The sequence below is a fragment of the Elephas maximus genome, chromosome 27, assembly GCF_024166365.1.
Source record: "Elephas maximus indicus isolate mEleMax1 chromosome 27, mEleMax1 primary haplotype, whole genome shotgun sequence".
Classification (NCBI taxonomy): domain Eukaryota; kingdom Metazoa; phylum Chordata; class Mammalia; order Proboscidea; family Elephantidae; genus Elephas; species Elephas maximus.
In genome coordinates, this window is record NC_064845.1 from 746,702 (window position 1) to 768,604 (window position 21,903).

At 51.1% G+C, this 21,903-nt stretch overlaps 1 protein-coding gene across 2 annotated transcripts; it reads right to left on the bottom strand.

Annotated features, from left to right (window-relative positions):
* Positions 1-5,090: 5,090 nt before the first annotated feature.
* On the bottom strand, positions 5,091-21,558 carry SLC25A38 (solute carrier family 25 member 38). Of its 2 annotated transcripts, none has more exons than XM_049870869.1 (7): positions 21,267-21,558; positions 14,771-14,892; positions 14,486-14,570; positions 13,440-13,619; positions 12,878-13,036; positions 10,266-10,454; positions 5,091-8,589 (listed from the first exon to the last, which is right to left on the bottom strand). In XM_049870869.1, the coding sequence occupies exons 1-7, from the start codon at positions 21,333-21,335 to the stop codon at positions 8,467-8,469; spliced, it is 927 nt and encodes a 308-aa protein (XP_049726826.1). In that variant the 5' UTR covers positions 21,336-21,558; the 3' UTR covers positions 5,091-8,466. The 2 variants fall into 2 exon arrangements, with proteins under 2 accessions (XP_049726826.1, XP_049726825.1); XM_049870868.1 differs by having other exon boundaries at positions 10,266-10,432; positions 12,868-13,036; positions 21,267-21,556.
* Positions 21,559-21,903: the final 345 nt, after the last annotated feature.

The window sequence follows — 21,903 nt, forward strand, 5'->3', positions numbered from 1 at the left end:
CAGTTGAATTGGCAGCATGTTTGCTTTCTTAGTGACACACAAAACGGAAACGGTGCAGGTCTCAGTTTCCAGTCTCTGCAGAAAGAAAGACGTGATGCAGCGAGCACAGAACAGATGTTCCCATAAGTGGGGGGCCACTGAGGAATTTTAGTTAGGGGAGTAACGTGATGCGGTTTAGTTTTTAGAGGGACCATCCTGATTGCTGTGTAGAATGGGATCACACAGACACAGACAGCAAGGTGGGGAGGATCTGCTGGGAGCTTTGCAGTAATGTAGGTGGCCTGGGTTAGAGAACCGGTGATAGAAACAATGGGAAGTAAAGCCATGAGACAATAAGTGGGTCCAGAATTTCAACTGAAGTTCATTGCTGGCTGGGACTTGGAAGACAGCGACAGTGAATCGTGGACTTTGTCTGTGTGCTGACATCTGATTTATTGATCCAGGGGGACTGGGCTAGGAGAATTCCAGAATCCTTGCCAGTTTTGTCCTTCCATTCATGGTTTCTTCTCTCCCCCAGCCCCTTTTCCCTAAACTACAATTACTCTTCTTTTTTTTTTTAAGCGTGGTAAGTATATAGCAACAGAACATTTGCCATTTCTACAGTCTTCACGTGTACAGTATAGTAACATTAACTACATCCATTGTGTTGTTCGAACGTCACCATTAACCATTCCTAAGTTTTTCTATCACACTTAACGGAAGCTCAGTGTTCGCCAAGCCGTGTGTTTTCTTTCCCTGTCGCTCCTATCCACCCCTGGTACCACTCATAAACTTGGGCCTCTATACACTTGCCTGTTCTAGATATTTCACATAAGTGGTACCACACGATATTTGTCCTTTTGTGGCTGACCTATTTCACTAGGCATAATGTTTTCAAGGTTCATCTGTGTGGTACCAAGTGTCAGGACTTCATTTCCTTTATAGCTGAGTAATATTCCGTTGTATGTATAGACTACATTTTGTTTATCCATCTGTTAATGGACATTTAGACTGTCTCCACCTTTTGGCTACTGTGGATAACCCTGCAATGAACAAGTATCTTTTTGCATTCCTGCTTTTAATTCTTTTGGGTATATGCCTAATGGAATTGGTGGATCATATGATAATTGTATGGTTTAGCCTTCTGAGCAACTACCAAACTCTTTTCCACAGTGACAGCACCATTAAACATTCTCACTAGCAATGAAAGAGCCTTCCAGTTTCTCCACATCCTCGCCAGCACCGTTGTTTTCAGGTTTTTTAATCATAGCCATCTTAGTGGGTGTGAAGTGATATCTTATTGTGCTTTTGATTTGCATTTCTCTGACGACTAATGATGTTGAGTATCTTTGCGTGTGTTTGTTGGCCATTGGAGTTTCTTTTTTTGTGAAATGTCCATTCTAGTCCTTTGCCCATTTTTTTTTTGACTGGGTTGTTTGTCTTTTTCTTGTTAAGTTTTAAAAGTTCTTTACATATTCTGGATATTAAATCTTTATCTGGTATGTGGCTTCCAAAAATGTTAACTCTATGGCATTGAAATTTTCCAGCTATGATGATGGTATTATTTCTCATCACTTATTCTTATTTCTCTTTATGTCTTTCAGAAATGGTAATTTTCTGTAATAGGTTCTTGCTCATCTTTTGTTCGTCATTCATCAACATCATTAAAGCAAGAAAAATAATCAAGGGATATTTTTCTTTTCTGTTATATTTTCTAAGTGGTTATTGCTACTGTATTCCAAACTATTGATTTCTAGAATACTGACCCTTTCTTCTCCTTTTCTGATCTTAATGCCTTAGCTAGGACCGCCCATACCATGTTAAATCATGGTGGTAATAGTGGGCATACTTGTCTTACACCTAAGTTTTCAAACACTTTCATAGCTGTATTAAAGTATAATTGATGGTTTATAATCATCTATACATGTTTTAATTGTACAGTTTGATGAACATTTACATATGTGTCTTCTATAAAACCACCGTCAAGATGAGAATACCAGTCACCCCAAGTGTCCCTGCGTGGTCTCGTAATCCCTCCCTTCCTTCTCTTCTCTTTCTCAGTCACCACTGATTTGCTTTCTGTCACTATAGTTTGCATTTTCTAGAATGTTATGTACATGGACTCATACGGTGTGTACTTTGGTTTCTTTCACTCAGCATAATTATTTTGAGATTCATCTATGTTGTAGCATGCATCAGGAGTTCATTCCTTTTTATTGTTGAGTTTGGCTGCTAATGGAATGGTTGGCAGTTCGAATCCACCATCTGCTCTTTGGAAACCCTACGGGGGCAGTTCTGCTCTGTTCTATAGGGTTTCTATGAATCGAATTTGACTCAACAGCACCAGGTTTTGGTTTAGTATTACAACTTGTTATCTAGTCACCTATTGATGGGCATTTGGGTTGTTTCCAATTCTTGACTCTTTTAAATACAGCTGCTCTGATTATTCACATGCAACTCTTTGTGAAGACGGTCATATGCTTTCATCTCTCTTAGGTAAATAACCAAGGAGTGGAATCTTATACCTAACTTCAAACAGGACATTTTTAATGTCTCACATTCAGTATGTTTCATTTTACTTTTCTGCTGTTATTTTCCTTTGCTTTTATGTCTTCACTAACATTTGAACTGCATATATGTATTTGGAAACTGGAGCCCTGGTCGCACAGTGGCTAAGAGCTCAGCTGTTAACCAAAAGTTTGGCAGCTAGATCCACCAGCCGCTCCTTGGAAAGTCTATGGGGCAGTTCTGTTCTATCCTATAGGGTTACTATGAGGTGGAATCGACTTGACGGCAATGGGTTTATTTGGAAAATATCTTAATACTTTTTGATGGAAAGCAAGATAAAAATAGCTAAATATATGTCATTAACCACTTGCCTCTGCTTCTCTTCATTTTCCTGTTTCCCCTCACAAGTGAACCAAGTCCACACCTCCAGCACACAAGATTCTTTTGGACTTTAATTTAGTAGTAGTCGTAGTAATGATAATAAATGTTATTGACATATTAGTAATAATAGTAAACTCTCACTTAATGTGCCATGTATTACATAAGCACAATACTTGCAGTATGTTAATTAACTAACATAACTTTTATCTTTCCTCTTTGACATGCAGAAGCTGCCCTTTCCAGAGGCTGAGAAATATTAAAAAAAAAAAAAAAAAAGGCCCCAAATCCAGAACGCGGCAGAGCGAGCACCTGCACCGACATCTTTCTCAAGTGAGAGGCAGAGGCTTGGGGAGGCAAATCACCCCTGAATGAGAACCACAGATTTAAGGTAACACAACTAGTAAGATGAGGATTCCAACTTGGCCGTCTAGACCCACAGCCTGCACTCACGGTCCTTCTGCTGTGCTGGTCCTTGGCATCTGTTATGGATTGTGTCTCCCCAGAATATGTGTTGTAAGTCCTAACTCCTGTACCTGTGGTGATAGTCCCATCTGGAAATGGGTTTTGTCATTTTAATGAGACAGTATTAGTGCAGGGTATGTCTTAAGTCATTCTCTTTTGAGATATGTAAGAGATTAAACAAGGAAGTGGGCAGCAGAGATGCGGGAAGAGAGATGCCATGCCACATTAAGGTCACCAAGGTGCCAAGGAATAGAAGCTGAAAGAGACAAGGGCCTTCCCCCAGAGCTGAGAGAGAAAGAAAGCCTCCCCCTGGAGCCAGCACCCTGAATTCAGACTTCTGGCCTCCTAACTGTAAGAAAATAAATCTCCGTATGTTAAAGCCATCCACTGGTGGCATTTTTGTTAGAGCAGCTCTAGGTAACTGAGATAGCCTCCTTCTATAAGAGCTTTCTTATGTTATTGCTCCAAAATAAGCATAGATCTGGGCCATGACTCAGCAGACTCAGAAAGATCAAAATGGAGCGCCTGCCCACCACCACCATCCTTTGGCCATATTTTTTTATCTGGTTAGTACTGTAAAATGCAGCTCTTCCCTGGGCTCTCAGCCTTGCCTCTCCTGAATCTATGCACTGTTCCAGGTAAATCCCATTGGGACTTTTCAAAGTCTTTGGGTTTCAGTGCTGCCAGGAATCCTCCTGGCCTGGCCTCCAAGCTGTTTCTTGGTCTTCCCTGCTCCCAGATGCTCTTGGCCTGGCCCCCCTTGCCCAGGGTGCTGTCTTCAGTTCCCTTCCCCTCTTCACCTATACAGCACTAGCCAAGGCCAGACCCCCAGATGCCCCTGCATGACTGACGGGGAGCTGGAGTGTCATCAAAGCGTCCACATCAGACAGGTAAGCTGGCTAAGAATTTCACCAGGCTCTTAACAGAACATACATGTCACTGTTCAGCAGGTCCTGGTCCTCACCAAATCCTAAAATCTCAATTAAAAAAAAAAAAAAGGAAGGACTGTCATAAAATCCAAGTTACAATTTTCAGTTTGTGTTTAATTGGCTACTATCTTGTTGGGATGGATGCATGACGTATATTCGAACTGGCACTGACGGAGCCGTTCATTCCTCAGCACAATGTCCTTGGTGAGCCCCTGACCTGTTCTTCACACGCATTAGAAAAGCTTTCTAAGAGCCTTGCAGGTTGTAAAGGTCCTGTTTTCAAGGAAAGCCAAGGAACAATATTCAAACCAAACCAAACTCAGAAAGCCAAATGCACCATGTGATGGTTAATTTTGTGTCAACTTGGCTAGGCTATGGTTCCCAGTTGTTTGGCCAAAAGCTAGTCTAGTTGCTATTCTATGATCTAATCTAATCTAAATGGTAATGTAGCTACCTCCCATCATGTAATCTATTGTAACGTAATCAATCAGATGGAAAGGCAGTTTCCTTAGGGTGTGTTCTGCCTCCAGAATATAGATATTTTGGCAGAACTTTACACTGCATTCTTCCTTTCACCTAACCTACAGTTCGGGGACTTGCCAGTATCCGCCCCCAGTCACCCGAGCCAATTCCATTAAGTAAATCTATGTGTGTATATCTCACTGGCCCTGTTCCTCTAGAGAACCTTGACTAAGACACGTATGCACGAGAAAACTACTTTCTTCTGAGCCTAGTGGTGAGGTTTCCCAACTCAAGATGAGGAGCACGGTGCTGACAGACTCTCTCACCAATTCTGAGGAAAAAGGCAGGACTCAACTTTTAATTCTTTCAAATACCTTTATTAGGACTAATAAAGCCTATCTCATTTTTAAATTCCTATAATCATAACCACTAGTTTAAGGAAATACAGCAGAGGAACATGGTAAATGACAACACAAGGCTGCAGTCATCAAAATCCAGAATGTGGGACAGTCTACAGGACAAAAAATCCAATTTCTTCAACAAATAAGTGACAAGAAAAAAGGTTAAAGGGAAGGAAAAGTATCATAAATTAAGACTCTTAAGAGACTGAACCAATGAGCAACATCATGATAAACGGAGAAAATATTGATGTCAAGAATTTCATTTTACCAGCATCCACAATCAATGCATACGGTAGCAACAGTCAAGAAGTCAAACGATGCACTACAGTTGGCAAATCTGCTGCAAAAACCTCCTTGAAGTGTTAAAACGCAAAGATGTCACCTTGAAACTAAGGTGCACCTGACCCAAGCCGTGGTGTTTCCAGTCACCTCATAAGCATGCCAAAGCTGGACGATGAGTGAGGAAGACCGAAGAAGAGTTGATGCCTTTGAGTTATGTTGTTGGTGAAGAATATTGAATATGCCGTGGATTGCTAGAAAAACGAACAAATCTGTGTTGGAAGAAATACAGCCAGAATGCTTGTTAGAAGCAAGGATGGTGAGGCTTTGTCTCACGTACTTTCGACGTGGTATCAGGAGGAATCAGTCCCTGGAGGACATCAGGCTTGGTAAAGTATAGAGGATCAGCAGAAATGAGGAAGACCCTCAACAAGATGGATTGATACAGTGGCTGCAACAATGGGCTCAAGCGTAACGATTGTGAGGATGGCACACGACTGGGCAGTGTTTTGTTTTGTTGTATACAGGGTCCCTGTGAGTCAGAACCAACTCAATGGCACCTAACAACAGAACAGCAGTCTTTCATTAGCCTCTTCTCAGCAGAGCAGAGATGAAGGGAGGGGAAATAAGCCCAGAGGCATCTCTGGGACCCTGCTGCCCCTGCCCCAGCACCACTCACATTTGAAAGCATAGCTGGGTCCTCCTCTGGCCTTGGCGATGCCAGATCAGGCTAACCTGTCAACCCTGGACTGGTGGCTGTGAGCCCTCGGCCAACTTAGTGTCTAAGGGAAGAAGCCACTCAAAACAAGACCTGGGAAAGATACGTAAAATACTCTATATGAAATAGGGGCTGTGAGCAGATGTCAAAATATACTGTGTATTCTGGATAGTGGGGATCAAGGCACACCTTTGTGAATATGACCAAAACCACTGAATTACACTCTTTAAAAGGGTGAACTTTACGACATGAGACATTCTCAATAAAACCAAACTTGATGCCACTGAGTCGATTCCAACTCACAGTGACTCTATAGGACAAAGTAGAACTGCCCCATAGGGTTACAGCCATTCTAGGAGGTAGGAAACATTACTGTCCCCATTTCCCAGGCGCAGGGTCAATAACAAGTCTAAGTGAGTAGAGAGGCAGGTTTTCCACCTGGGCTGCCTGGAACCAGAGCTGTGTTCTTAGCCACTAGGCCAAGCTTGCCCCTTCTGCTTCCAGGATAAAATAACGGCCCTTTCCTAAATTTGAAAGGTGACAGAAAAAATCCAAGTACACACCGGAAGGGCCTATAACACGTAAAATAATAACAAGTGTTAGCGAGGATGTGGAGAAGCTGGAACCCTCACGCGCCGCTGGTGGGATCGTAAAATGTTTCAGCCACTTTGGAAGTCTGACAGATTCTCGCGTGGTTAAACCTAAAAGTTATCAACCCATGAGGAATTAAAACATATGTGCACAGAGACTTGTTCACATGTTGCATGAGGGATTAAAACATATGCACAGAGACCTGTTCACATGTTGCATGAGGGATTAAAACATGCGCAGAGACTTGTTCACATGTTGCATGAGGAATTAAAACATGCACAGAGACTTGTTCACATGTTGCATGAGGAATTAAAACATGTGCACAGAGACTTGTTCACATGTTGCACGAGAAATTAAAACATATGCGCACATAGAGACTTGTTCACATGTTGCTCGTAAGAGCCCCAAAGTGTCAACAGTTCGAATATTCATCATCTGATGAATGGATAAATAAAATGTGGCGTATGCACACAGTGGAATGTTTGGCCATAAAAAAAGAACGAAGTACTGACACATGCTACAACACGCATGAACCTCAAAAACATTATACTAAGTGAAAGGAGCCAGACAGGAGAAACCACAGATTGTATGGTTCTGTTTATACCAAGTGTCCAGAAAAGGCAACTTTATAGAGACAGTAATTAGTGGCTGTCTGGGACTGGAGGTAGGAACGGGGATGAACTGTAAATGGGCATGAGGGATCTTGCTGGGCATCAGTTTTCTCTGATTTATGGTGATAGTTGGACCACTTTGTAAAGTTATGAAAAATCATTGAATTGTACACGTGAGATGGGTAACCTGTGTGATCTGTAATACCCCTGAGTGGTGTGAACAGCCTGCACCCGACTACTAACCTAACGGTTGGCAGTCAAACCCACCCAATGGCATCATGGAAAAAAGGCCTGGCAATTGGCTTCCATAAAGATAATAGCCAAGAAAACCCTATGGAGCAGTTCTGCTTTGTAACACATGGGGTCGCCATGAGTTGGAATGGCAGTGGGTTTGGTTTTGTTCAAAATGAGGGCTTCAGGGACCTATGTGGGTCAAGAGTCAGTGACCCTAAAATTGTCTTATTATTTTAAAACAGAACGACAAGACTATTTAGATTTTCCAAGCAGCTTCCAATGATACAGTGCTTCATTTTATTTATCTGAACTTTAGTTCCAGAAAATGCCAGAACAACTTAGAGCTGAAACAGTTCGGGGGCCAAGATGGCATTTATTTAGACAACATTTATAGACTAGGAAGCCACTGTCCCCATTCTTCAGAGCCTCTAAGAAGTTGATAAGCAATCAAGTAAATAATGGTATCTTTTCTTCCTCACCCTAACATCCTTCCTCAGGTACAGTCTTGAACCTGGTGAGAGTTGACTCCCCTCCTCAGACCCACAGCAGGTGGCCTCCGGCTGCTCTGGCTTCGTGATTCCTTGCCACAGGGTATCCAAGGAGACATCGTGGTGTGGACGGATGGCTAACGCAGACCAGCTGATGGAGCTCTCTCTGGACAACGCCTTTTCACGTGGGCTTGCAGCGTATGCAGACCTTTCTCCCAACTTCCCAGTGTGGTGTCTGTACGGGCGACTCCTCTTGTGGGAGACTTCTGGAGCGTAAGCCAGGCCCATTTTTCTCTACTCGAATGGGGCACTGAAGGCAACGTTTCTGCCAGGCTCCCTGGAGTGGACTTCATCTTACTCCAGGACAGTGAGGGAAACTGCCACGGCAGAAATCGAGCCAGGCCTTTCGCAGGCCCCTCTTGGTCAGGACTTGAGGCCCATCTTGGCCATCATCTCTTCGTAGACTGTCCATGCCATTGCTGCCATCAGAGTTCTGCGGAGGGCCCGGGGGACCCAGCCTTGGAAGAAGCCACGCAGCCCATAGTCCTGTGAAGACAACGAGTGTCAGACTCCAGAAGCCGAGCAGCAGCACAAGGAGTTAGTCACCGGGCACGACAGTGCGTGTCCGTGTTACCCCACGTCACCCCGTGTCTGATTCTTACTTCTAGACTTTTACATAATGCCAGAACTGTGATTAATGGGTGTAGGGTGACAACCAATTGAACTTAACATTTTTTTTTTTGCATAGTTGCTAGGCTTTATCTTTTTAGGCTTGCTCTATCCAGGGAAATCGATCTTAACTGAAAATCTCTATACAGGGTTGCTGTGTACAGTTGTGTAGTCCGTGCACTGCACAGAGATACCAAGCCCAGAGTGTCAGCTGAAATCCAGACACAGGTCTACTTGCTAAGCCCTGGTTCCAGGATGAAGGAAAAGGTGCCTTTTTACAATTTCTCTGCCTGGAGGGAGCACCTTTTTGTAATTCACTGTATGCTCTCTCTTAGTGGCCCTATTTTTATAAAGACAAAACACCTCTTCCCCCTCCTTCACAATCTGGGTTGATTTGCTCATTCCTATTGTCATCATAAGGAGCCCTGGTGGCACAGTGGTTAAATGCTCAGCTGCTAACCCAAAAGTTAGAGATTTGAACCCACCAGCTACTCCGCAGGTTTGGCAGTCTGCTTCTGTGAAGACTGCCACCGCCCACTCCTGTCGGGCCGATTCCACTCACAGCGACCCTACAGCACAGGGTAGAACTGCCCCATAGGGTTTCCAAGGCTGTAAGTTTTTATGGAAGCAGACTGCCACATCTTTCTCCTGCAGAGCAGCTGGCGAGTTCCAACCACGACCTTCCGGTTAACAGCCAAGTGTTTAACCACTGCTCTACCAAGGCTCCTCCGTAAAGATTACAGCCTTGGAAAACCTACGGGCCAGTTCTGCTCTGTCCTAGGGTCGCTATGAGTTGGAATTGGGTTTGGTTTGGTTTTACTGTGATTATTGCTGCATTTGCCCATATATTAAAGAACGTATTGTTTCATACTTTGTAATTTTAGGAACAGAGAATAGGAATGCAGGCAACCTAAACTGTGTTAAGGAGTATTATCAAGGTCACAAATATCTGCTTATTTCTAGGGTGAGACTGACGCCTATGCTTACATGTTTCATCTATTACACAGAAGAAGGAGAAATGCAGAGCCATCTGACAGGTGAACCTAGTGTGTAGTAACAGTGCACGTTCCAAAAGGGCTAACTCAATAGCTTTGAGATAGCACTTTAGGGCACATTATACTTTCTATCTTCAATGACAGTATTTGTCCATTTGTATTGGAACAAACTCCTAGAAACAAAACAATGCATTTGTTTTTTTTCCAACTACATTTACTCCTAGGTCCTTAATTAGGTGCCTGGGTCTCTGCCTGATCCAGCAGGTCTGGCATGGAGTCTAGCAATCCAGCCACTAACCCAAACCAAAACAACAGGCCAGTGGTTCTCAACCGCGGCTACAGATCAGAATCACGGAAGAGCTTTTCAAGGTACTGGTGCTGGAGCCCTGCCCCCCAGAGATTCCATGTCATCGGCCCAGGCTGTGGCCTGAGCTTGGGGACTTTTAACAGCTCCCCAGGCGACTCTAATGGGGTGGGAGTGGGGGGACTGAGAAGTACTGCTCTAGAGAAAGAGGTCCTTAACCACAATAAGAACAAATACTTATTCTATAGCCTTACTTTAAAAATGAGTGCAACTGTTTGGCCAATCCACCGGAATTTCACCGGGGCAAGCTGCATGTGAGTTTTGATAACGTCTGCAGGCTGAGTTACCAATGAGGCCAGAACACCAGCAAATATTCCACAGCTGAAGTTCACAAAGGGAATAAAGACTGCATCCAACTGGTCTGAAACATGAGAAAGGCAACACTCAGTTACAAACCCCATTCGTCAGACAAACATCAGTGTAAGCTGCCACAAATTCTGCCCCAAAGGTCTGGATTCAAACAAAGCTAAGAATTAACATTTTACTGTACAACTAAAAGATGTACATGGAATGATGGAGTTAGCAAATTGCCTTTTTACAACCATTACCATCACGAGGAATGATTCAGGTTATTGTTAGTTCTCGCTCATGGCAACCCCATGTGTACGGAGTAGAATTGCTACATGGGGTTTTCAAGGCTATGACCTTTCGGAAGCAGATCACCAGGCCTGTCTTCTCAAGGCTGACCTCTCGGTTAGTAGCCCAGGGCTTAACTATTTGTGCTTCCAGGGGCTCCACAGTGAAATAAACCGGATATTTGCATATATTCAACACTTTTTCCCACAAAGACTGGGGAATTACAAAAGGAAGACAGTTGAGATTCCAACAGAGACACCTGGCAGATAGGGTTAACGTCACCCACGATGGGTCAAACCGATGTCTTGAACTTCTTGCTCTAATACACCAAGGGTGCAACATCACATCTGTGGTCCTCTTGCCAACAGAGTACAACAGAATCTAATCACAAGAAAACACCAGCTAAATCCACACAGAGGGACATTCTGTAACTGGCCAAGGGGCCATGGTGGCACAGCAGCTGAGAGCTCAGGCTGCTAATGAAATGGTCGACAGTCTGAATTCACCAGTCGCTCCTTGGAAACCCTATGGGGCGTCCTACTGTCCTGTAGGGTCGCTGAGAGTCGGAATCGACTCAACGGCACACAACAGCAGCAACATACCCTTAAAAGGAGCTCGGTGGGGCAATAGCTAAGCACTCAGCTGTCAATTGAAAGGTCAGTGGTTAAACCCACTAGCCACTCTGCAGGAGAAAAGACTTGCTTCCATAAAGACTATAACCTAGGAAACCCTAGGAACAATCTGCTCTGTCACATGAGTTGCCATCGACTCAACAGCACGTAACAGCATACTCTCAAAGACAGAAAAACAAAAATTGATACATAGCACATTACTGGGACAATTGAAGAAATGAGAATATGGACTGCAGACCGAAGAATTAGATCCATGTTAAATTTCCTAACTGTGACAACTGTACTGTGTTTATATGAGAATATCCTCATTCTTAGGAAATAACACACTGAGGTATTCAAGGGTGAAGGGGCATGGTACCTGCAACTTACTCTCAAATAGTTCTGAAAAAAAAAATTATATGTATAGAAAGAGAATGTTAACGGGTATGTGAAGTTATTCGTACTATTCTTGTAAGTAAAATTATTCACAAATAATTTTTTAAAAATGGACTAAGGAGTTAAGAATGCGTATCCAAGCTCCTTCACTGCCTCAGCTTCTGGTCTGCAGAGTAAGGCTGTGACCTGCAGCGCTCCGTGTCCTGGTGACCGGCCAGAAGCAGCAAGTCCCCCAGAGACAGAGGTTACGACTAAGGGCGCATTCCAGTTACGCTGAACCGCCCGCCCTCAGGACCGTTTGTACATCTTGTTAGTAATATGTATAACATACAGTGTTGCAGCAGACAACTTGTTGATGTTACCGTTCTCATGCCAATCCCCAAAGACAAATAAAAATCAGATTTATAAAGATACTGATAATAAAAGACAATAATAACGAAAACTAAAAAAACAATGAGGTATTTGACTTACGTCAGAAGCGACTTACAACAGAACCTCCTTTCTAGGTTGGGGACTACCCTTCTACATATAAAGCCCTCCAAACCGCAGTGTATCCCCACAGCCACGGTAGGCATCTCAGCTTTCCTAATGGAATGACCTCTGTCAGAACTTCTGGCTCGGATTATGCGCAGACACAGTGCAGTTTCACCCTGAGGGACACGTCTCCATCCGCCCTTGCTCTCACGGGTGGGTGTTCGCGGCCCATTGATTTTGCCCATTTCCAGTCCAGCACAAGCTCCCTGGTGGGACAGGCGGCCCCTGGTGGGCCTCCTGACCAGACGCCCCATCTCCACCCAGACGGAGGGCTCAAAACCGCAGGAACTGGCAAAACAGAGGGGCAGTGGAATAACCATTTTCCTTCAAACTCCTAACCCTTCGGTGTTTCCCAAACGTGTCAGATTAGGGTCACATCAGTTGCTTCTGGAAAAATTCAGGCTCCCAGGTCTCACCCCACAGCTTCTGATTTAGGGGCCTTGAGTGGGACAGGGACCCAGCAGTCTGAACACCCCCCCACCCCAAACTCCAAGACTCTAAGTCCTCTGACGTAACAGACAAAACCAAGGGCAGAGCCTGTGTCTGAGGCTGCTCTCAGCACCCTGAACCCAGCCCCGTGTGCAGCAGTGCTGAGAACCACAGTCTCCTGCCTCAGAGGCAGTGCTAGGACTGGATGCCTTGGGCTATCTCTTCCCGCCACCCGTTCTGCTATCCATACCTTGGGGCACTATGTTTTTGGTCTGGGTGTAAAACATTAGGTAGATTCCAGAAAAGGGTGCGTCACGAAGGAGGGTGGCTGTCAGGCCGCTGAAGAGCCCGCGGTGGCCCTCGCTGCGGTAGATGCTCCTCAGGGCCATGGAGATGCTCTGGTAGCTGTACCTGCCGCTCTGCAAAGGGAACACACCGAGGCCGAACGCTGAGCCCAGAGACCGCAGTTACGTGGCACTACCGGGCTCTAGTTCACTGGGACTTGGCCTGCCTACACAAAAGCAACATGCCAAGGCCAAGTGCTGACCCCAGAGACCGCAGTTACGTGGCATCACCGGGCTCTAGTTCACCGGGACTTGGCCTGCCTACACAAAGGGAACACACTCAGGCCAAGCGCTGAGCCCAGAGACCGCAGTTACCTAGCGTTACCGGGCTCTAGTTCACCAGGACTTTGCCTGCCTACATGAACGGTTCTCTGACCTCACTGGCCACGATGTTAAATTACAGATCAGAAGCTGACGTCAGTGGTCCCTTGACTCTCTTCTACCCAAGAGCCCAGGACCCTAAAGTGGTCAGACTCACCTCATAGCGTGTCTTGATCACAGTGATGGGTGACATGCAGACCCCGGCCACGGAGCGAGAGCCCGCCCCCAGGATTACTGACTCCAGGGCCGTGGGGGGATGGCCTCGCAGGAAGTACTGCTTCAGGGAGTAGAGAGTGCCAAAGTAGATCCCAACACCAGGGACGCATCTCACAATGGACTGCAGACAAACATCAGAAGAAGGAGAGAAGTCAGACACTGTCTTTGCTGGGTTTTCCTAAAAGGTGATCTTGAGACGGTTTGTGTGCAAGTGGTTTGTTTAGAAGGTGGAGGAGTGGAGAAGTGAGACAGGAGGGAAGGTAGCCAACAGAGGGCATGATATCACACCAGTTACTGCCGAGGGCAACTGGAGCTTACTTCCTTTGGGGAACTGTGGGAGCCAGGGCAGAACTCAGGCCTCAGAGCTATTCCTCCACCTGAGGAGTGAGGGGAACAAATAAACAAACCATTGCCACTGAGTCAGTTCCAACTTGTGGTGACCCCACTGTGTTAGAGAGTACAACTGCTTCACAGGGTTTTCTCGGCTGTGAAGTTTACATAGTGCTCAGCTGCTAACCAAAAGGTTGGTGGTTCAGACCCACCAGCTGCTCCACAGGAGAGAGATGTAATGGTCTTTTCTGTAAAGATTACAGCCTTCGAAACCCTACGGGGCAGTTCTGCTCTGTCCTCCAGGGTCGCTGTGAGTCGGAATCAACTGGACGGCAGTGGGTTTAAAGGGCAGGGGTGAGCATTAACTCCCTGGCACCTCCAGCAAAGTGAGTTCCTGAGGCCAGAAAAAGCCTTCAGGCAAAGAGATGCAGGTGTGGGCGTACTCGAGTGACAAGGGTGGGGGTAAAAGCTGCTCCAGGGTCTCCCACCAGTGGGTCACACTTCCCCAGACCTCAGACACAAGTCAGTGACAGTGTCAGGGACGCCCAGAAAGACCATGCAGGTCCTCCACCACTTCCAACTCACACGTCCTTAAAAGCTGGTGAGGTGGATCAGTGGAGAGGGAGGAAGAGAACCCAGACCAAAAAGGCGGCTTACGGGGGACATCCCTTTCCAGAGGCCCAAAAGACTCTCTGTGCGAACCACCTCCAGGAGCACAGCAAACATCCCAACATGACTGGACCTGGAGATAGACAACATGGAGGCAGAGAAGGAGAAAAACAAAACCATTTAGACTGTTTCTTCATAAAAGAACTCTGCCCTCAAAACCAACCTTGTACAGACCCCAGGACGGGGTCTATACAAAGTAAACCAGTAAAGATGCTTCCATGTCTGAAACGTTGGAGCCGGGTCCACAGTGAAATGTGGGGCACTGGTACCTACCCATGGGCCAAGGGCTGGAGAGTCTGGAGGCGCGTTTTAATGAGATCAAGAGGTTGAAAAAGGATGGTCGAGCAGGTCCCACTGATGGACCCACACACGAAAGCCTTGATTGCTGGGTGTAACTGCAAGACAAGAGGGCACAGTCAGCAGCTTTGCCTCAGCAACCCTCACCTTTATGCACATTGAGACCACCGGATTCCCCTGCAAGGGTCCTCATGGCTCCTCGTGTTATCCCATGCTCCAGAGAAGCGAAGACTGTCGTTAGAAATCAGTAATCTCAAAATGCTGTGGAGGACACTGCTCGCTGAAAGAGGGGTCGGTCCCTTGGGAGAAATCTCTCGCTGGTCTCTGTCCTTGGGTGGTGCAGATGGTTAACGAGCTTGGCTGCTAACTGAAAGGCTGGATGTCTGAGTCGACACAGAGGAGCCTCAGAACAAAGGCCTGGCGATCTACTTCAAAATATCAGCCACTGAAAACCTTGCAGAGCTCTACTCTGACGCACACGGGTCGCCGTGAGGCAGGGTCAACTGCACCTGGTTTAGTAGGGTCAGGGACTTTGCTTCTACTGGGGGACATGTCTGTGTCCTTTTGTGAATCATGCCGCTGACCACGCCTCCTTACTGTCCTGCTGCTGAAAGTACCTGGCTGTCTCCTGAACCTCGCAAATCACTGAACACGGCGTTTTTCAGCTCTGAGCCGCTGGCTTCCAGGCTCCCTTGGCCTTAGGACCTGTAGATATTTAGCGGAGCAAGCCAAAGAACGTAACACCTTACGCTCAGCCACATTTAATATGTATGTGCCTCTTCTTTGACAACCTATGAATTTCCTTAGTTTAAACTTTCCCCTTCTCTTATGCTTAGATCGCAGGCAGCTCTATGCCCCAGGCGCCTTCCTGGGTTTGCTACCTCTCCTTTATCCCACGAGAGGCACCCCAGGAAGGGCAGACTCCTCAAAGGCTGACTGGACCTGCCTCGAGCACCCTCCAGGGGCTTCTGCTCCCAGCACTGCTGCTGTGACCGGGCAGTGTCTTCTCTCCAGAACCCAGCCTCGGGACCACAGATGGTGTGAAAATTTAAAATCCAACCAGCACACAAAAACGCTTTTCCGAAAGACACACCTGGCAAGTTCTACCCAAAAAGACCATCTCTCACCGTTACTATGTGAAATTTGTGCTGTCATTTTTTAACAGACGGCACACCACTGTCCTAAAATACCGTAAGATGAACACAAAACTGTGTTATACGCATAACTACCGTGCAACTCAGAACTGAAAGTCTTGTAGTAGTCTGTAGAATTTGGTTCACAGAGAAATCATTCCAAATTCTACCAAATAAGCAAATCAAGTTATAACAGGAATTACTTAAAAGACTGTTAGAGGAAGGTCAAGTCAAGGTATAACAAGAATTACTTAAAAGACTGTTGGAGGAAAGACAAGTTCCTATAATTAAATCCTGCAGTTTATAACCACTTTCAAGTTGCTTCTAAAGTATTAAAAGGTGGTGGAATTAAAACAACAGGTAAAAACAAGCAAAATGTAAAGGTTTCAATAGGTCCGCATCAGCAGCCGTCTCCACCCCAAAAGAGGAGCTTACGGTTCTGTTCCTCAGCCTTGGTATCCACAAGCCGCTCTCACCTGCACGCTTGGCCTCTCCCTTCCATGGGCATCTTCTCTGCCTGGAACCATGCCCAAAGGCTCCAGTCTTTCCAGCCTGGACTCCACACCACCGCCACTCCCCCTCTGCCAGTCAGTCCTCAGGCCACCAGGATTTACCATCCAGCCCCGCTCCTTCACTAGAGCCGCCTCTGCCTGCTCACCGAGGACCTGCCAAGTCCCAGGACCCCTTTCTGTCCTTAGCTTGGTTGCCCTCTCAGGTGCCTCTGGAACAGCTAACCAACTCTGCTCTCTTTTCTGGCTGCCCTCTCAGTCTCCTTCCCCTGGGCCTGCCCCTCAGATACTTGTTTCTCTTATCTCCTCCCCTGCAGCTCTCCAGTCTTCCCCACACCCAGTCTTCACACACACACCCAGTCTTCACACACACACCCCCATTCTTCACACACATGTCCTGGTGGAGCCTCATCTCCAGCCCAGCCCTCTCTCTAGACTATCTCCTCTCTCCCAGCCTCCTCAATCTCCCCTCCAGTGGCCCACAGCCATCTCATACTCAACACGTACAAACTCACTTCCCTTTTCTCCAATCCATACTGGGATACCCCAGGCAGCCAACCTGGAAATCTGGGTGACACCGAAGGCCGCTCACTCGACCTACCAGTCATGACCAGGTCCTACTGACTGACCCTCAGTTTCTCAAAGCCTGCCCATCATTAATCCACCCTAATGATCCTAATGGCCTCCTTAGCGTCTCCAGTCTCAACTGTGCCAACCCATCCTTCACTGAGCTCCCAGAGCAGCTTGGGTCAGGCATCTACATACAGTACCTCAAAATCTCACAGGATCCCTGAGTTAGGTCTCCTAAACCCGTTTTACAGGACCAGGAGCTCACAGAAGTCAAGGGTCGTAAATACAGGATTTGAAGCTATTGGTCAGGACTCAAGTTCACACTCTTTTCCCCGCACCCAGAGTCTGAAGTGGAAATCCAGAGGATGCTCCTGTTGACCACTGTTGCTTCATCTCGAGACACTCTCTTCCTCGGGCTTCAGCGATTATGCCGTCCCGGGTCCTCCCCCACTTCTCTGACCTTTCTGCCTTCAAACACTCCCAGCCCCGGCCAGTGTTCCCATGCCCCTCCACGGCTTCTATTTCTATCCTTTTATCCACACTTGCAACCTCTCTCCAGAAGTCCACACTCACATCCACCTACTCAGCTGTCCCACAGGCACCGCAGACATTTCAAAACTGAAACCCATCTCTCTCCCCAACCTGCTCCTCCTCCAGGGTGTCCTACCCCAGCGAATGCCCATCCACCGAGCCACCCAGCCGCTCAAGCCGGAACCTGGGCGCCACCTGCCTCTGTACTTGCTCACTCTACCTCCTTACACAGCACTCAGACCCACCCGCTCCACCCTTCCCGGTCACTCCCCTGGCTCAGAGCCCTGCCATCCCCTGCCTTAGTGACTGCGACCACTTCTTCACCCACCTCTTCACCGCATTTCTTTGGCCCCCTCTAATCTACCCGCTGCCAGTCATCCTTTAAAACTAAATCTGATCACAAAGCTTCCAGGTTCAAAACCCCTCAATGACAGACTTCATATTTTGAATAATTTGAATTCACCAACTTAAGAAAGAAAAAAGAAATGGAATGCAAATACAGGTAGTGATAAATACATCAGAAACCACAAAGTGTCATACAGGCTTCTCATTAATACTCATTGAATTAAAATAAAAAACAAAACCTGTTGCTGCCGATTCCCCTTTAATCGCTACTTAATACTCTGTTTGATGACGGCCACCCTCCTGGCCTGTAAGACCACCCTCCTGGCCTGTAAGGCCACCCTCCTGGCCTGTAAGGCCACACTCCTCGCTTGTAAGGCCACCCTCCTGCCTTGTAAGACTCCTCATGAACCACGGGGCTCACCCTCCTGCATCCTATGCACAGGGCAGTCCCGCTGCAGAGGCCCTATAGAACACAGTAGAACTGCCCCATGGGGTTTCCAAGGACCACCTGGTGGGTTCCAACTGCCGACCTGCTGGTTAGCAGCCATAGCTCGTAACCACTACGCCACCACGGTTTCAACAAAGATAACTGCTATAAACCCACAAACGAACAGAATTACACTTTTCATTTTGAGGGGTCCTAAGATGGGTGGGTTTAAGATATGGTCCGTAGTGGATGACATCCTTGAAGGCTGGACTTGGTATCTTCAAACAGCCCCGAAGTTATTCAAGATAAAGAAACCGAAAGTCAACCTGGAGCTGTGGGGTCTCTCCCAACTCCTAGTGACCCCACAGCACTGGGCAGAACCGCCCCATGGGACTGCCGAGGCTGTCAATCTCCAGGGGAGCGGACCGCCACATCCGTCTCCCGGGCCTGCACCGCCGACCTTTCGGCTGGAGAGAAGCGCTTTAGCCGCTGCGCCGCCAGGGCGGCTATTCCAGGTGGCGGGATGGTGGTTCATCGGGGCGGCGCGGGACGCAACCAACCCGTGACCCGGCGGCGCACGGCGGACAGGAAGCCCCGGTGGCCTGTCGGTTCAGGGCTGCTAGCCAAAGGGTCGGCAGTTCGAATCCGCCAGGCGCTCCGTGGAAACTGTGGGGCAGTCCTGCTTGGTCCTATAGGGTCGCTATAGGGTCGCTATGAGTCGAGATCCACTCCGCAGCACTGGGTTTGATTTGGTTATACGGGGAATGGGGGGGCGGGGGTGCGGGGGCTAGGGGCGCGGGCCGGGGGCGGGGCACGAGGGGCGGGGGGACGGGGGCGGGGCAGGGGCGCGGGGCAGTGGGAACGAGAGGCGGGGCCGGGAGCCGCCCCCGGGCGACTAGGGGCGGGGCAGGGGCGGGGCAGGGGGGGACGAGGGGGTGGGCGGACGAGGGCGGGGCAGGGGGACGGGGCTGGGCGGGGGAACGAGGGGCGGGGCCGGGGAGGGGGGACGGGGGCGGGGCACGGGCGCGGGGCAGTGGGAATGAGAGGCGGGGCCGGGAGCCGCCCCCGGGCGACTAGGGGCGGGACAGAGGCGGGGCAGGGAGGGGACGAGGGGGTGGGCGGACGAGGGCGGGGCAGGGGGACGGGGGCGGGGCGAGGGGCGAGGGGCGGGGGCCGGGGCGGGGGCGGGGGCGGGGGCCGGGGCGGGGGCGGGGCCGGGGGCCGGCGCAGCGGGGACGAGGGGTGCCGAAGCCGTTGCGGACTCTTCCCGAGGGTAATTCCTACTCCGCTTTAAAGAAGAACCGAAGTCCGATTTAAATCAAGGGTCCGGAGCCCGGAGCCCCAGCCAAACAGGAGGCAGGTTTTCAAAGCGACAACTTGGGGACCGGAATCCCCCTGAGCCCCGCGGGGCCCCACGCCGGCCCCGCCCCTCCACGCACACGCCAGCCCGCCCCGCCCATCCCGCCTCCACCAATGGCGCGCCGGCGGCTCGGCCGCGGCGGCCAATGCGGACGCCGGAGGGGCGTGGCCTGGCCGACCTGGGCCGCACTCCTCCCCGGCCGCCCGAGGCGGACACGCCCAGGTCCGGCCCTCCGCGTTCCCCGCTGCTGCCCGCGGGCGCAGGCGGTCCTGGGCGGCTCCGCTCGGGCACCGGCGGCTCCTCGGGCTCGGGGCTGCCTATCAGCGAACCCTGAGACGCCGGGCAGGGCGCCAGCTCCAAGCAGCGTCCGTGGGGCACGCACCTCGCTCCGCCCCCAAACAAACCCCAAACCCACCGCCGTGGGGTCGACAGGGACTCCGGGCGAGCTGTAGGGCGGGGAGAGCTGCCCCTAGGGTCTGCGAGCGGTCGCCTTTAGGGAGCCGGCTGCCACACCGTGTCCCCGAGCGGCTGGTGGGACAGAGCGGAGCCCCGGACCCCGAGCGGTTCCAGCCTGCGACACTCCCCCCGGGCCCGGCACTTCCGCGGATCCACCCAGATACGGCGCCGCGGCCGGGCTTCAGCTCCCTCCTCCCCGGGCCCCGGCGACGTCCTCCCCGGGCTTCAGCTCCCTCCTCCCCGGGCCTCGGCTCCCTCCTCCCCGGGCCGCGGCCCCCTCCTCCCCGGGCCGCGGCCCCCTCCTCCCCGGGCCCCGGCCCCCTCCACCCCGGGCCGCAGCTCCCTCCTTCCCGGCCCCGGCCCCCTCGTCCCCGGGCTCAGCTCCCTCCTCCCCGGGCCGCAGCTCCCTCCACCCCGGGCCGCAGCTCCCTCCTCGCCGGCCCCGGGCTCCTCGTCCCCGGGCTTCAGCACCCTCGTCCCCGGGCCTCGGCTCCCTCCTCCCCGGGCCGCAGCTCCCTCCTCCCCGGCCCCGGCCCCCTGCACCCCGGGCCGCAGCTCCCTCCTCCCGGGGCCTCGGCTCCCTCCTCCCCGGCCCCGGCCCCCTCCACCCCGGGCCGCAGCTCCCTCCTCCCCGGCCCCGGCCCCCTCCTCCCCGGGCCCCGGCCCCCTCCTCCCCGGGCTTCAGCTCCCTCCTCCCAGGGCTTCAGCTCCCCCCTCCCCGGGACCCCCCCTCCTCCCCGGGCCCCGGCCCCCTCCTCCCCGGGCTTCAGCTCCCTCCTCCCAGGGCTTCAGCTTCCCTCCTCCCGGGCCTCGGCCCCCGGCCCCGGCTCCCTCCTCCCCGGACCCCGGCTCCCTCCTCCCGGGCCGCCTCCTCCCCGGGGTCCCGGCCCCCCTCCTCCCCGGGGCCCCGGCCCCCCTCCTCCCCGGGGCCCCGGCCCTCCTCCTCCCCGGCCCCCAGCGCCGTCCTCCCCCGGACCCCGGCTCCCTCCTCCCGGGCCGCCTCCTCCCCGGGCTCCGGCCTCCCTCCTCCCCGGCCCTCCTCCATCCCTCCGAAACCCCAGCCAGTGCGAGGGGGGCGGCAGAGGCTCCCCGAGGGCCCCCCCAGGGCCGGCCGTCCCGAGCCCCGAACCCCGCAGCTCACCACGAGCGTCTCCACTCGGTCTCCGACATCTTGAGGCTGCAGCAGCGCCGGCCGCGCCTTCCGAATCATCGGCGACGGGCGGCGGGTGCGCTGGGCTCAGGCCGGGCCCCGGAGACCGCTCTCGCCCGGGCTCCGGCGTGCGTGCTCGGGCAGGACCAGCCGTCGCGGCCCGCGGCCTCGGCTCCCGGCGCCTACGGGCCTGCACTCCGAGCGCCTCGCCGCTCGCCCGGCAGACACCGCCGGCTCTCGGCCCGGCGCTGACCCGGCGTAAGTACCCGGCGGGCGGAGAAAGCCGGAGGACGGGACGGAACGGTGGGCTTTAGCTTCCGGGGCGGGTCGCTCGTGGCCGCCGCGTGAGGGCGCGCGCCTCAGCGCCCCCTGGTGGGACTCCGAGACTGCAGCACCCGCGGCCTCCGCGGCGACGTTTGTGAGGTGGAGCCTCGAGGCTGGCGGTCCCCGGTTGCGGCTCCGCCTGCCGGCTCACGTTTGTCACCCCCGTCAGTGCTCTCAGGGGCCCCCAGTCGTCAGCGCCGGCGCGCAGAGCCGCGGGAAACCCGAGTCACCCGGGCGCACGCCCTGCCTCCGCGTTACGGCTCTCAGGCTGGGAACGAGTATCGCAAGCGGCCGGCCCGGGCCC

What these genes read in the sequence shown, in the direction of transcription:
- SLC25A38 (XM_049870869.1), bottom strand. Translation starts at nt 21,335, where the DNA reads ATGATTCGGAAGGCGCGGCCGGCGCTGCTGCAGCCTCAAGATGTCGGA. An exon ending in CTCCAGCCCTTGGCCCATGG is followed by an intron (nt 14,571 to 14,770) that starts GTAGGTACCAGT and finishes GTCTATCTCCAG; the next exon opens with GTCCAGTCATGTTGGGATGT. An exon ending in CAGTTGCACTCATTTTTAAA is followed by an intron (nt 8,590 to 10,265) that starts GTAAGGCTATAG and finishes TTGTCTTCACAG; the next exon opens with GACTATGGGCTGCGTGGCTT.